Here is a 16,115-nt window from a genome sequence, read left to right as displayed (position 1 = left end):
TAATTATAGGAAGGATATAAACAGAGTGGAGAGAGTGCAGAGTAGGTTTACCAGAATGTTACCTGGGTTTAAGCATCTAGAGTATAGGGAGAGATTGGACAGATTAGGTCTTTATTCTTTGGAGCGTAGAAGGTTGAGAGGGGATTTGATAGAAGTATTTAAGATTATGAAAGGGATAGACAGAGTGGATGTGGATAGACTATTTCCATTAAGAGGAGGAAAGATTAAAACAAGAGGACACGAGTTAAGAATTAAGGGGCAGAGGTTTAGAGGTAACATGAGGGGGAACTTCTTTACTCAGAGAGTGGTAGACGTGTGGAATGAGCTTCTAGGAGAAATAGTGGCGGCGGAGTCAATTGTATTATTTAAGAAAAGGTTCGACAGGTATATGGATGAGAAGAAGATGGAGGGTTATGGGCATTGTGCAGGGAGGTGGGACTAGAGAGGGGTGTTTGGTTCGGTGCGGACTAGAAGGGCCTAATGGCCTGTTTCCGTGCTGTAAATTGTTATGTTATGTTATAAGATAAACACAACCAGATTTAATGTGAATAACTAGATGATGAATCTTTTTTGTTTGTTTTCCTTTTGTATAAAGATATTGTTTTATTGTATTTTTTATGTCCAATATTTACTGTTTTTGGAGGGGGGAGAGGGATGGGGAAAAAGAGAAAAAGTCACTGTGAATATTTAAAGAGATGCATCTTTAAATACATTTGTTGACATGGTTCATTGTGCAATAAATAATTACAACAAAAAGCATTCCTATTTGAGATACACCAATTCGTTTCAAGTGCAAAATGAATCTTTCCACATCACTCCATCAAGGCACTTCATGTCTCGAAATCCCTTCTCCCTAGCACTTGTCACAGAATGCATTTCAGGTCCGGAGCTCAGGTTGCTGATGGTCTGGACTGGACTGCAAATCCTCAGACATTTGGTGACTCTGGGGGTAACTCTCCTTTGCTTCTTTCTCTAACAATCAGGGGCGCTTCAGGCAATTTCTGCCGATGGCAAACCAGTTTGCCTTACAGCAGGCAAAAGCAATTTTGTTAAATATGACACTGTTTGTAATTATATGACAATGAATTGAATCTTGAATTCTCTGACAAATGTAACCAATTTGATTGGAAGGTCAAATACTCCAAATTAAACACAAGATGTGCATCAACGACTGCATGGTGAACTTGCAAGAATTTTTTTTTTTTTTTTTTTAAAAAAACAGGCATGGACACAAAAACCATTAAGAAAAACAGGAAGACATCAGAAATTCTCACACTGCAAAAAGCAACAAAAATAAAAACAGAAAATAACTCTCTCCACAATGAAAGTACAGAGGGATATCAAAGAGAAGATGGCTCTGTAATTAAAGACTTTGCACTGAGATTTCAGATGTTTTTGTTGGAACTCTTCCCCATATCCATTCCCGGCTACTGGAGTACGTGCTGAGGATTGGCGCAGCCAACACAAGGGCTTTTGTGGGGAAGAAACAATCTAGTATCCTACTGTTTCCAAGGGGCTAAGACTGGAGGGGAAGCCTCTCAAACAATAGACGGGGAGGAACTGCAAGGGGCCACTGGAATAACCAAATTAGACAATTAATGTAACAAAGTAATGAAATAGAATGCATGAATGTTAACCCAGGATGCAAAAAAGACTGCAGTTTTATTTTGCACACAATTTCTTTTTAAAAAAAAAAGTTTTGACATTCAACATGGTAACAGGCCCTTCCGGCCCACAAGCCAATGCCGCCCAATTAGCCTACAACCCTTGGACGTTTTGAAAGGCAAGAGGAGGGGCCAGAGGAAATGTACAACCTCCTTACAGACAGCGTTAGATTCAAACCTGGGTCGCTGACGCTGTAAATAGCATAGTACTAACTGTGCCGCCCCAATTTTATCGTGAATGAACTTTATTTTTAGAGAAAAAAAAATCACGTCCATGATATTCAGGATCGTGCATTTGAAATGCATCGGCAAAAATTTGAAAATTTGGCCAATTTATCACCACCTATTCCAGCATACAAACTCAGCCAATAGGAGTACAAGGCCACGGTGCACCCAACACCTGCTCCATTCACAAAGATCACAGCTGACCTGCCTCCTCAGGCCCATTTCCTCCACCAGCCACCAGATCATTTCAATATCCAGAATTTCATTTTGAACAAAATCCAACAGGAAGCAAGGAGAAGTTTATCAACTAACTTTTTTTTCTTGATTTAGACATACAGCACAGTAACAGGCCCTCAGGCCCATGAGCCCGTGCTGTCCAAATACCCCAATTAATGCTTTAAAGGGTGGGAGGAGACAGTCATGTCTATCAGAAACCCACACAGAACACGTACAAACTCCTTACAGGCAGCACCAGATTCGAACCTTGGTTCCGATCACTGGCTCCGCAACATCTCTGTGCTAACCACTACATTAACCATGCCTCTCCCATGCATGGTGCAGCATTCATTGCAAAACTGACTACAATATTTGGACGGTTCCTCAAAGAGCAGTAGTGCTTCAGAATTATAATATTCAAAATGCAGTTTAAAAACCCTGGTGACTGGCACCTATGGGGATTGGTAGATGCAGGATGAATATTCTGGTTGGCTGAGGTTGCGTGCTGTGTGATAGGTGAGCCAACAACAAGGAAAGCCAATTTTAAAGTAGTAATTTTTTTTTTTAAAACTTATTTATTTTCCACAATATTTTCAACCAGCAGCTTGAGGCTGCCTGCTGCTTGAATTCTGAATAACAGGGGTTTTACGGTCTATATTTTTCTTATAATCTATATTCAGTCGGCACTGCAGAGGAGCGCCAGTCTGGGGAAGCTTCTGTTATGCTCAAACTCACTACTTGATTGGAGTAAAACACGGGTCTGTCATGTGGAAGGCCAGTGTGGCACCAGTTCTAGCAGATGATCATTGCCATAAAACCAAAACTCTTTCCAAACTGAATATTCAAGAAAAAAGATCAGGATAGGAACTGAAACTGTAGCACTGAACGACAGGGTGACTGACCTTCAGCATGTGGAACATCATGAGATTTTCACACACGCAACATTTGGATACCATTTCTGACCAGGGTCACTCGCGTGACATTAATTACACATTTTCCAGCTTTATTGCTCACTGTTATACAACAGGGTGCAAATAATGAACTCTCATAGGGCCCAAGACCTAAACTTATTTGGGGTGCACTAGCATTCAGCATTAAATCACTTGTCTTTGGTTGGCGTTTAAGAAGCAGAACTTGTTCTACTCGTGAATTTTTAGAAATGACTTGGATGAAGAAGCGGAAGGATGGGTCAGCAAGTTTGCAGATGATACAACGGTTGGAGGAGATGTGGATAGTGTTAAAGGTTGTCATAGGTTACAAAAGGATAAAGGCAGAATTGGGCAGAGAATTAGCAGATGGATTTCAATCCGATTAAGTGTGAAGTGAGGCATTTTGGAAGGTCAAGCCTGAAGGCTGAGTCCAGGGACAGATACTTAACAGTGTGGAAGAACAGAAGGACCTTGGAGTCCAAATCCATACATCTCTCAAGGTCGCCACACAGGTTGATCGGATAGTTAAGAAGGCCCATGACATGCTGGGCTTCATTAGTTGGGGGATTGAGAGGTCACGTTGAAACTCTACAAATCTTTGGTGAGACCATACTTAGAGGATTGTGATCTGTTCTGGTCACCTCATTACAGGAAGGAATGTGGAAGCTATGGAGAGGGTGCAGAGGAGATTTACCAGGATATTGCCCGGATTGGAAAAATAAATCTTATGAGGCAACGTTAGTAGAGCTGGGGCTTTTCTCTTTGGGGTGTAGAAGGATGACAGGTGACTTAATAGAAATCTACAAGATTTTGAGAGGCAGAGATATGGTAGGTAGCCAGTGCCTTTCCACCTCCCTCCCTCCCTCCCTCCCCCCCCCCCCCCCCAAAGAGCAGGAGTATCAAACACCAGAGGACATTTGTACAAAGTGAAGGGAGGAACATTTAGGGGGGACATCAGGGGGATTTCTTTTTTTTTTTAAAAAACAGAGTTCTGAGTGTCTGGAATGCTTTGCCAGGGGAGGTGGTGGAGACCGAAAGAGGGTTTTAAAGGTAGGAAAAGTTTTGGTTTTTTTTAATCTTGGTAGGAATGTATTGGTCAGCAGAACATCAAAGGCTGAAGGGCCAGGTTCTATTCTGCAAAGTTCTATGTGATGTGCCATTAACCCACATTTGGAATCATGCAAAACTGCTTTCTGATCAAATCAGAAATTCTGCCTCGCTCACAAGAAAAAGAACTGCAGGATTGCATGAAATGCCATTTATGTACTCTGACAGGAAATCTAAACTTTGAGCTACTTCATTTACCTCAAGTGATAACCAGACAATGCATGAATCTGGATTAAATGTTAAAAATCATATTCATTATGAAAGTTGCACACACTGAAGCGTTACAAAATGAGAACAAGGAGAAATGCAACAAGGTTGGGTAGAGGCTGGGGTCGACCACAGAGACAGCTGTGAGACAATGCATTGGAAAGCACTGGGTGAATACCATAGGTTGGACCACCTATTCCAACACATCAACAACCAACTGGAACTTGAGGCCATGGTGTATGCTACACTTGATCTGCTATTCATAAACATCACAGCTGACCATCAACCTTCTCCATCCAATCACCAGATCACCATCATATCCAGAATTTCAATGGCCTGGGATAAATTCCAAAGATTCATTCCCATGTGAGAAATTCCTCAAGTGAGCTACCTCATACCCATAACCCTCTTTCTTTCATCCATGTGCCTGTCCACCACCACTACCCCCAACAATGTATTCCAGGCACTCACCTCTCTATGTACAAAAACTTACCTCTGCTGTCTCCCCTAAACTTTCCTCCACTCATCTTCAACAGATGTCCTTTGGTAATGGCTCTTGCACTCTATCTGAGCCCCTCATAACCTCAAGAGGTACATAATAAAGTCACACGCACTTCATCAGCCAAATCATCAATATAGATTCAATACTCAAGATCCAAGCACCAACCCGTGGAATCCAACTTGCTACCACCTGCCTGAGAGAGAAAGCAAGGGTCCATCTATTTCAATACATACCAATGAATGAATCGGAAATCCTTTTGCTCAAAGCATACCCATAAATCTGTTCAAGACCCTATCAAATGTAATCTGAAAGTCTAAGCAAAACACACCCACAGATACCCTCTCGTTTATCCTATTAAATAGTATCCTATTAAATAGATGTTCTAAAGAATCAACAGTCAAGTCAAATGGAATCAGAATTGTACAGCACATATTCAGGCTATTGGCTATGAAGTATCCTTGGCAATGAGGATTTAAGAAAATCCCAAGGCATTTTATATTTGCTTTAAAAACAATAAGATGACCAGAGAGAGGGTAGGATGACTCAAGCACAAAGGCAGGAATTTACACTTGAAGTCAGAGAAAGTGGGTGAGGTACTGTACTAATTTATTTTAATATAAAGACATGCAGCACGATAGCAGGCCATTTCAGCCCACGAGTCCATGCTGCCCAATTTACACCCAATTTAACCATCACGATAGGTTTTGAGGAAATCAGAGTCCCAGAGAAAACCCACGCAGACAAAAGAACGCACAAAATCCTTACAGACAGCACGGGATTCAAACACCACACCCCCCCCCCCCCCCACGCGTCCTGATCGCTACCGCTGTAAAGGCATTGCACTAACCCCTATGCCAACTGTGCCACCCCAAATAAGTGTTTTGCATCAGAATTTACCAAGGACAGTGATAGGGAACATAATGAGGAGAATGTTCACGTATTAGGGCATTCTGAGATCAAGAAAGAGGTGGCATTGCGTCGTTGAAGGAGTATTCAGATGGAAACATCTCCTGAGCCTGAGGGAATCCCAGTTATTGAGAGAGGCAAGTGAAGAGTTCACTAGTGACAAGAGAACCCAGAGATACCCTCATTTATCCTATTAAATAGTATCCTATTAAACAGATGTTCTAAAGAATCAACAGTCAAGTCAAATGGAGTCAGAATTGTACAGCACACATTCAGGCTATTGGCCATGAAGTGTCCTTGGCAACGAGGATTTAAGAAAATCCCAAGGCATTTTATATTTGCTTACCATGCTTACCATGAGTGACCTTGTCAAATCCTTACTAGTCCATGTAAACCACATCCTAATCAACCATCTATGTCACCTTTTCTTAAAAGAACATCCCCATGGATCAAAGTGTTGAATACAAGAGTTGGGATATTACGGTGAAATTGTATGAGACATTGGTGAGACCAAATCTGGAGTATTGGGTGCAATCAGCCTTCCATGAGTGACCACATCCTAATCAACCATCTATGTCACCTTTTTTTTTTTTAAAATTAACTTCCCCATATCTGCAGTATTGGGTTCCTGAAAAAGGAAAGAGTATCCAGGAAATGAGAGGCCAGTAAGCCTCTCACAAGTGGTAGGGAAACAACTGGAAAGGATGCTTAGGGATTTATGCTCATTTAGAAAGTCATGGAAAGATCAGGGTCAACATGGATCTAGAAGGGGCGGGTCACATCTTACCATCTTAATCCATCAAACACAACAGCCCAGAAACAGACCCTTCACCCCTTCTAGTCTGTACCAAACTATTTTCTGTCTAGTCCTGCTGACCCATGCCCAGGTCACATCCCTCCATATGCTTCCCACCATGTACCTGTCCAAATTCTTTTTAAAAAAATGTTTATATAAAGACATACACACAGTAACATCCCTTCCGGCCCACAGACTCGCACTGCCCAATTAACCTACAATCCCCGTACATATTTGATGGGTGGGAGGAAACCGGAGCACCCAGAGGAAATTCATGGAGACAAGGGGAGAATGAACAAACTCTTTACAGACAGCACTAGATTCGTATCCTGGTGGATGGCCCTGTAACAGCTTTGCACAAAGTGTGACACCATTTCTTAAATGTCAAAATAAAGTCTGTGTTTACCAATTCAGCTGACAGCTCATTCCACATTCCCATCACCACTCTGTGTAAAGAAGTTTCTCCCCCCCCACCAAAATTATCCATTTGCACTTTTCCCCTTTCACCCTAAACCCATGTCCTCTGGTTTTTAATCTCACCTAACCACAATGGGAAAAGCCTGCTTGCATTTACTCTATCCAGATAGATTATGATTTTATGCACCTCAATCAAATCTCCCATCATTCTTCTATTTTCCAGGGAAATAAGTCCTAACCTCAAACCTTTCCCTGTAACTCAGTTCTTCAAGTCCCAGAAACATCCTTGAAAATCTTCTCTGCACTCCTTCAATCTTATTGATATCCTGCCTGCAGTTAGGGGACCAAATTGCACCCAATACTCCAGATTTGGACTCACCAATGTCTCATACAATTTCACCTTAACAATCCCAACTCTTATACTCAACATTTTGATCTATGGTGAAGTTGTTTTTTTTTTTAAAAAGGTGACATAGATGGTTGATTAGGATGTGGTTTACATGGACTTTAGTAAGGGATTTGACAAGGTCACTCATGGTACGCTGATTAAAAAGGTGCTGATGGTGAGTTGATAGATTGGATACAAAATTAGTTGGACCAGAGAAGACAGAGGGTAGTGCTAGAAGGCTGTTATTCATGCTGGAGACCAGTGATGTTCCACAAGCAGGAATTTGAATGTTTGCAGATGATAGATTGGTGGGCTATCAAAATATGCAACAAAATTATAGATCAGTTATAGATAGAGCAAGAGAAATAGCAAATATAATCAATTTCAGACAAGTATGAGGTGATGCATTTTGTCAGATAAAATGCAAGGGTACATAATTAGGGCTCTTTAAAGCAGCCATTCACAACCTGCTCAAAGTTTATGGGCCCCCTTCCCTGTGAAGCAGTCACGTTTAGTTGGTTTCTTCTGTTCTACTCTCCTCCAACAACACAAAAAATTAAAATATTTTATGATTTCAATCTGTTGCCCCCCTCCTTCAATTTAATGTGGCCCCCAATGCAGGCTGTGTGACCCCTGTTGGGAATGGCTGCTTTAAAGAATTGTGTAGAGGGAGGAATCTGAGAGTCCAGGTCCATAGCTCATTGAAAGTGGCCACATAAGTAGATAGGATTGTACAGCAGGCATATGTGGTGTCTTTATTCCAGAAAGTAGGGAGAAAACCAAGGGGAGAATGGATTGGTTGGCCTGATGTAGATTGGGGAAAAACAATAAAAGATTTTAAGAATATTGGCAGGCAAGTAGGGCTAGCTTGATGGACATGTACAATAGAAAAGGCCCCATGGCTTGCCTGGTTGTGCCAAACATGATGTCCAAATTAAACTAAAATATTGCTGCTTGCACCTAATGGATATCCCTCCATCCCCTTCTCATTCACGTGGCAATCTAGAAGCTTCTCAAACGCTACCATTGTATCTGATTGCACCACTACTCCTGGCAGCTTGTTTCAGGCACCACCATTCTGAATAAAATAATTTTCTTCAGTTTTCTCTCCTCCCCCCCCCCCCCCCAACAGATCTTCTCTATTGTGTGATGCTTTCATCCTGCGGGTGGCATGGGGGATAGATGCTGACTGTCCACCCAATCAATGCCTCTCATGATCAATGCCTCCTACACTCCTGAGTAAACAAACCCAATTAATGTCCAGCCTCTCCCTGAAATTCTTGCCCTCTAAATCAGGAAACATCTTCTGTACCCTTTCCAAATCCTACCCATCCATCCTGTAGTGGGGTGATTGGAATTACACCAAGTGTTCCAAGTGCAGCCTTTCCAAAATTTTGTATAACTGTAATGCAGCAGTTCTCAACCTTTTTCTTTCCACTCACATACAACTTTAAGTCATCCCTATGCCATCGGTGCTCTGTGATTAATAAGGGGTTATTTAAGGTTGGTATAGCAGTTAGCACAACACTGTTACAGTGCGAGCGATCAGGACCAGGAATCGAATCCCATGCTGTCTGTAAGAATTTTGTACTTTCTCCGCATGTCTCTCTGTGTTTTTCCCCCAGGGGCTATGGTTTCCTCCCATCGTTCAAAATGCACCGGGAGGTGCCAGTTAATTGGGCGCAATTGGGCAGCATGTGGTCAAAAATGGCCTGTTACCATGCTGTACCCATTACTCAGAGGTCTTCATACAACCACCAGCAACATTTCAGCTGCCCTCCTTAGCTGCATCCAAATTGATTCCACTCCAGGAGCCAAGATCCTCTCCAACTCTTGTACCAATCCTTCGCTTACCAGCTTGCTTTCAGCAAAATTATTTATTTCTTTGTTAGAATTCTCCCTCAGCGACCCCCAACTACACAAAGAGAACTTCTCAATGAAAAATTAGTCATCAGCTGGTTGCAATTTTTTTTAAAAAGGCAAGAAAATCTATTGCAGAATAGACAACTTTCTAAACAAGAGGGAGACGCAAGGGGTAACTTTTTTTTGCAAAAAAAATGAGTTGTTGAGTGCCTGGAATGGCTTACCAGGGATGGTGATGGAGGCTGGAACGTGAGAGGCATTTGAGACCCTTAGGCACATGGATGAAAGCAAAATAAGGGTAGGGAGGGTTTAGTCTTTTTAACTCTACTGCTCGGCATGACACCGTGGGCCGAAGGGACTGTACTGAAGTGTAATGTGGAAAGGGAGGCGCGAATGGGGTAGCGGCGTTTAGCGCAACGCCAACCGTGCCTGTGAAGCACCAGCGATCGGATTTGAATCCCTCGCTGTCTGTAAGGAGTTTGTACGTTCTCCCCGTAGGATCAAGAAACGCACCTGGGGTGCAGGTTAATTGGGGCTAAATATTGGGCTGCACGGACTCGTGGGCCGAAATGGCCTGCTACCGTGTGGTCTGTCCAACGAGTGTGCTGGCAGCCTGGGGCAAAGTAGATGTCCAGCGGGGAGATACAGGTGTTGATCAGGGACTGCATACTTTTACGCGTCTTGCCTGTCCTGCAAAGCAGGTCCAAGTGGGGATAGAAGGGAATGTTGACAAGTTGTAAGCTTCTACGAGGAGTTACGAAATCAAATATGGTGATTCCTCGTCAATACAGAAATTCAGAGGCTGCTGTGTTTTTAACTATTACCCTCGAAACGAGGAAGCGACTTCAAGCCACAACCACCTACCATTCCTCCCAGCTCCACATCCTGATCGTCTGTGAGTATCAGCACGATATTCCTTCGCGTGCAGTGTCCAACCCGATACCAAACGACGAGCAGCACAACAAACGCTCCCAGCTTCATGATCGGGGATGAGCGAGAGGCAACTCGGCGGACCTTGGAACCGAACGGGTTAACTCCAGCCTCGCTCACCCCGATTTCCTGTCTCGACCCTTTTCGGGCCGTTGCGCACAGTTTTAAGGCGGCGACAGAAGGTGCGCGTGTAAGCGACAGTCCGCGCACCCAATCACCTGCACCAACAATGTATCAGTTTTCTTCAACGACCAATCGCTGTGCAAGGGCTGCGCCCCAGGGTCCGCCCCACCCCCTGGAGGTTAATTAGCATACAATCCCAGCATCGGCAGACTTTCATGTTGAGCCCTAAGCACCCAAACTTAGAAAGAATTAGATTGCCCGTCATTGGATGAAAGGTCCAATGCTTTATTCTAGTGAAAGCCAAGAAGTTGCCAAGAGGGGGTTGCCTATTCATTAAGGATGGTCGAAAGTGTTCAAAGTTCGATTTATTGTCAGAGTACATCCATGACATTTTCTTATTGTCATACATGAAAGCACAATGTGCAGATGTAACAAAAGTCTTGTTGCAACTGACGGTTCCTTTTCATGTTCAATTTAAAATATAATTTTTTTAGACACACAGATAGCACGGTAACAGGTCATTTCGCCGCCCAATTTATACCCAACTAACCTACGTCCCGGGTACATTTTGGAAAGTGGGAGAAAACCCCAGGGAGGATGTACAAACTCCTGACAGACATTGCGGGATTCAAACAGTCATGATCGCTGGCGCTGTAAAGGCTTTGAGCTAACTGCTATGTCCCTCCTTTTACATATTTTCCAGCATGTAAAATATATATCAAGACACATATAACACATAATTGTAAAATATTTATGTATAAACACACACTCATAAATAGTATATATTTATATCTTTTCTTTCTTTGGCTTGGCTTCGGGGACGAAGATTTATGGAGGGGTATGTCCACGTCTGCTGCAGGTTCGTTGGTGACTGACAAGTCCGATGCGGGACAGGCAGGCACGGTTGCAGCGGTTGCAAGGGTATATTGGTGGGTTGGGTGTTGGGTTTTTCCTCCTTTGTCTTTTGTCAGTGAGGTGGGCTCTGCGGTCTTCTTCAAAGGAGGTTGCTGCCCGCCGAACTGTGAGGCGCCAAGATGCATGGTTGGAGGCGATATCAGCCCACTGGCGGTGGTCAATGTGGCAGGCACCAAGAGATTTCTTTAAGCAGTCCTTGTACTTCTTCTTTGGTGCACTTCTGTCTCGGTGGCCAGGGGAGAGCTCGCCATAGAACACGATCTTGGGAAGGCGATGGTCCTCCATTCTGGAGACGTGACCCACCCAGCGCAGTTGAGTCTTCAGCAGCATGGATTCGATGTTTGCGGACTCTGCCAGCTCGAGTACTTCGATGTTGGTGATGAAGTCATTCCAAAGAATGTGGAGGATGGAGCAGAGACAGCGCTGATGGAAGCGTTCTAGGAGCCGTAGGTGATGCCGGTAGAGGACCCATGATTCGGAGCCAAACAGGAGTGTGGGTATGACAACAGCTCTGTATACGCTAACCTTTGTGAGGTTTTTCAGTTGGTTGTTTTTCCAGACTCTTTTGTGTAGTCTTCCAAAGGCGCTATTTGCATTGGCGAGTCTGTTGTCTATCTCGTTGTCGATCCTTGCATCCGATGAAATGGTGCAGCCGAGATAGTAAACTGGTTGACCGTTTTGAGTTTTGTGTGCCCGATGGAGATGTGGCGGGAGGGGGGATGGTAGTCATGGTGGGGAGCTGGCTGATGGAGGACCTCAGTTTTCTTCAGGCTGACTTCCAGGACAAACATTTTGGCAGTTTCCGCAAAACAGGACTTCAAGCGCTGAAGAGCTGGCTCTGAATGGGCAAGTAAAGCGGCATCATCTGCAAAGAGTAGTTCACGAACTAGTTGCTCTTGCGTCTTGGTGTGAGCTTGCAGGCGCCTCAGATTGAAGAGACTGCCATCCGTGTGGTACCGGATGTAAACAGCATCTTCATTGTTGAGGTCTTTCATGGCTTGTTTCAGCATCATGCTGAAGAAGATTGAAAAGAGGATTGGTGCGAGAACGCAGCCTTGCTTCACACCATTATTAATAGAGAAGGGTTCAGTGAGCTCATTGCTGTATCTGACCTGATCTTGTTGGTTTTCGTGCAGTTGGATAACCATCTTGAGGAACTTTGGGGGGCATCCGAGGCGCTCTAGTATTTACCAAAGCCCTTTCCTACTCATGGTGTCAAAGGCTTTGGTGAGGTCAACAAAGGTGATGTAGAATCCTTTGTTTTGTTCTCTGCACTTTTCTTGGAGCTTTCTGAGGGCAAAGACCATGTCAGTAGTTCCTCTGTTTGCACGAAAGCCGCACTGTGATTCTGGGAGAACATTTCTGGCCACACTAGGTATTATTCTATTTAGGAGAATCCTAGCGAAGATTTTGCTTGCAATAGAGAAAAGCGAGATTCCCCTGTAGTTTGAGCAGTCTGATTTCTCGTCTTTGTTTTTGTACAGGGTGATGATGATGGCATCATGAAGGTCCTGAGGCAGCTTTCCTTGGTCCCAGCAGAGCTTGAAAAACTCATGCAGTTTGGCATGCAGAATTTTGCCACCAGCCTTCCAGACCTCTGGGGGGATTCCATCCATACCTGCTGCTTTGCCACTTTTCAGTTGTTCGATTGCCTTATATGTCTCTTCCCGCGTGAGGACCTCATCCAGCTCTAGTCTTAAGGGCTGTTGAGGGAGCTGGAGCAGGGCGGATTCTTGGACTGAGCAGTTGGCACTGAAAAGAGATTGGAAGTGTTCTGACCATCGGTTGAGGATGGAGATCTTGTCGCTGAGGAGGACTTTGCCGTCTGAGCTGCGCAGCGGGCTTTGGACTTGGGGTGAGGGGCCGTACACAGCCTTTAGAGCCTCGTAAAAACCCCTGAAGTCGCCAATGTCCGCGCTGAGCTGGATTCGAGGCTAGTCCATGACTCATTTTGGATCTCCCGGAGTTTGCGCTAAAGATGGCTGCATGCGCAACGGAAGGCTCGTTTCTTCTCTGGCCAGGACGGCTTTGCAAGGTGAGCTTGCTTCTTTGCCAGCAGCTCCTGGATTTCCTGGTTGTTTTCGTCAAACCAGTCCTTGTTTTTCCTGGAGGAGAAGCCCAGTACCTCTTCAGTGGATTGCAGTATAGATATACTATATCTATATACATATATACATATACCTATATATCTTTTTATTTTCTTTTTAAAGTATCTTTATTGAATTTAATTTAAAAAACATACATATTAATCCAATACATGGACTGAACGATAAGAAAAAACAGATAATTTGTACTTCTCAAATCATATCTTAATCATGCATAGAATTTATTGTTTGTGCCATTCTTTATCAAACCCATTTTGTCAAAATATCTCAAAAGAAAAAATAGAAAACAAAAAAGGAAAATCCCCCCATTTATCAAACCCTTCCCTCTAAACAAGGCAAACTTGCATATCTAATATACATAGGAAATTAAAGAAACCGGACAACCCCACTCAGGAGGATCCAAATACCCGAATTCTTTAAATGATTGGGCCCCACATTTTGTAAAAATTCACCTTTACATCTTTAACATTGTATCTGATTTTTTTTCCCTAAACTTAGGAAGGACATGACCTCCTGTCTCTTTCTCTTTGGCTTGGCTTCGCGGACGAAGATTTATGGAGGGGGTAAAAAGTCCACGTCAGCTGCAGGCTCGTTTGTGGCTGACCAGTCCGATGCGGGACAGGCAGACACGATTGCAGCGGTTGCAAGGGAAAATTGGTTGGTTGGGGTTGGGTGTTGGGTTTTTCCTCCTTTGCCTTTTGTCAGTGAGGTGGGCTCTGCGGTCTTCTTCAAAGGAGGCTGCTGCCCGCCAAACTGTGAGGCGACAAGATGCACGGTTTGAGGCGTTATCAGCCCACTGGCGGTGGTCAATGTGGCAGGCACCAAGAGATTTCTTTAGGCAGTCCTTGTACCTTTTCTTTGGTGCACCTCTGTCACGGTGGCCAGTGGAGAGCTCGCCATATAATACGATCTTGGGAAGGCGATGGTCCTCCATTCTGGAGACGTGACCCATCCAGCGCAGCTGGATCTTCAGCAGCGTGGACTCGATGCTGTCGACCTCTGCCATCTCGAGTACCTCGACGTTAGGGGTGTGAGCGCTCCAATGGATGTTGAGGATGGAGCGGAGACAACGCTGGTGGAAGCGTTCTAGGAGCCGTAGGTGGTGCCGGTAGAGGACCCATGATTCGGAGCCGAACAGGAGTGTGGGTATGACAACGGCTCTGTATACGCTTATCTTTGTGAGGTTTTTCAGTTGGTTGTTTTTCCAGACTCTTTTGTGTAGTCTTCCAAAGGCGCTATTTGCCTTGGCGAGTCTGTTGTCTATCTCATTGTCGATCCTTGCATCTGATGAAATGGTGCAGCCGAGATAGGTAAACTGGTTGACCGTTTTGAGTTTTGTGTGCCCGATGGAGATGTGGGGGGGCTGGTAGTCATGGTGGGGAGCTGGCTGATGGAGGACCTCAGTTTTCTTCAGGCTGACTTCCAGGCCAAACATTTTGGCAGTTTCCGCAAAGCAGGACGTCAAGCGCTGAAGAGCTGGCTCTGAATGGGCAACTAAAGCGGCATCGTCTGCAAAGAGTAGTTCACGGACAAGTTTCTCTTGTGTCTTGGTGTGAGCTTGCAGACGCCTCAGATTGAAGAGACTGCCATCCGTGCGGTACCGGATGTAAACAGCGTCTTCATTGTTGGGGTCTTTCATGGCTTGGTTCAGCATCATGCTGAAGAAGATTGAAAAGAGGGTTGGTGCGAGAACACAGCCTTGCTTCACGCCATTGTTAATGGAGAAGGGTTCAGAGAGCTCATTGCTGTATCTGACCCGACCTTGTTGGTTTTCGTGCAGTTGGATAATCATGTTGAGGAACTTTGGGGGACATCCGATGCGCTCTAGTATTTGCCAAAGCCCTTTCCTGCTCACGGTGTCGAAGGCTTTGGTGAGGTCAACAAAGGTGATGTAGAGTCCTTTGTTTTGTTCTCTGCACTTTTCTTGGAGCTGTCTGAGGGCAAAGACCATGTCAGTGGTTCCTCTGTTTGCGCGAAAGCCGCACTGTGATTCTGGGAGAATATTCTCAGCGACACTAGGTATTATTCTATTTAGTAGAATCCTAGCGAAGATTTTGCCTGCAATGGAGAGCAACGTGATTCCCCTGTAGTTTGAGCAGTCTGATTTCTCGCCTTTGTTTTTGTACAGGGTGATGATGGTGGCATCACGAAGATCCTGAGGCAGTTTACCTTGGTCCCAACAAAGCTTGAAAAACTCATGCAGTTTGGCATGCAGAGTTTTGCCGCCAGCCTTCCAGACTTCTGGGGGGATTCCATCCATACCTGCTGCTTTGCCACTTTTCAGTTGTTCGATTGCCTCATATGTCTCATCCAGGGTGGGAACCTCATCCAGCTCTAGCCTTAGGGGCTGTTGAGGGAGCTGGAGCAGGGCGGAATCTTGGACTGAGCGGTTGGTACTGAAAACAGATTGGAAGTGTTCTGACCATCGGTTGAGGATGGAGATCTTGTCGCTGAGGAGGACTTTGCCGTCTGAGCTGCGCAGCGGGCTTTGGACTTGGGGTGAGGGGCCGTACACAGCCTTTAGAGCCTCGTAGAAACCCCTGAAGTCGCCAATGTCCGCGCTGAGCTGTGTTCGTTTGGCGAGGCTAGTCCACCACTCATTTTGGATCTCCCGGAGTTTGCGCTGAAGATGGCTGCATGCGCGACGGAAGGCTTGTTTCTTCTCTGGACAGGACGGCTTTGTAAGGTGAGCCTGGTGGGCAGCTCGCTTCTTTGCCAGCAGCTCCTGGATTTCCTGGCTGTTTTCGTCAAACCAGTCCTTGTTTTTCCTGGAGGAGAAGCCCAGTACCTCTTCAGTGGATTGCAGTATGGTAGTCTTCAAC

The 16,115-nt window shown here is 44.7% G+C and overlaps 1 protein-coding gene across 1 annotated transcript in view; it reads right to left on the bottom strand.

The window, feature by feature from the left end:
- gnsb (glucosamine (N-acetyl)-6-sulfatase (Sanfilippo disease IIID), b) overlaps positions 1-10,325 on the bottom strand; it is a 40,776-nt gene extending 30,451 nt beyond the window's left edge. The window contains exon 1 of the mRNA XM_069917898.1: positions 10,085-10,325. Coding sequence (XP_069773999.1) covers positions 10,085-10,201 — 117 coding nt within the window. The 5' untranslated portion in view covers positions 10,202-10,325. The remainder of the gene's footprint in view (positions 1-10,084) is intronic.
- Positions 10,326-16,115: the final 5,790 nt, after the last annotated feature.

Source organism: Narcine bancroftii, chromosome 2 (assembly GCF_036971445.1).
Source record: "Narcine bancroftii isolate sNarBan1 chromosome 2, sNarBan1.hap1, whole genome shotgun sequence".
Classification (NCBI taxonomy): domain Eukaryota; kingdom Metazoa; phylum Chordata; class Chondrichthyes; order Torpediniformes; family Narcinidae; genus Narcine; species Narcine bancroftii.
Note: the sequence above shows the minus strand (reverse complement) of the source record. Positions and strands in the feature narration are given on the sequence as shown.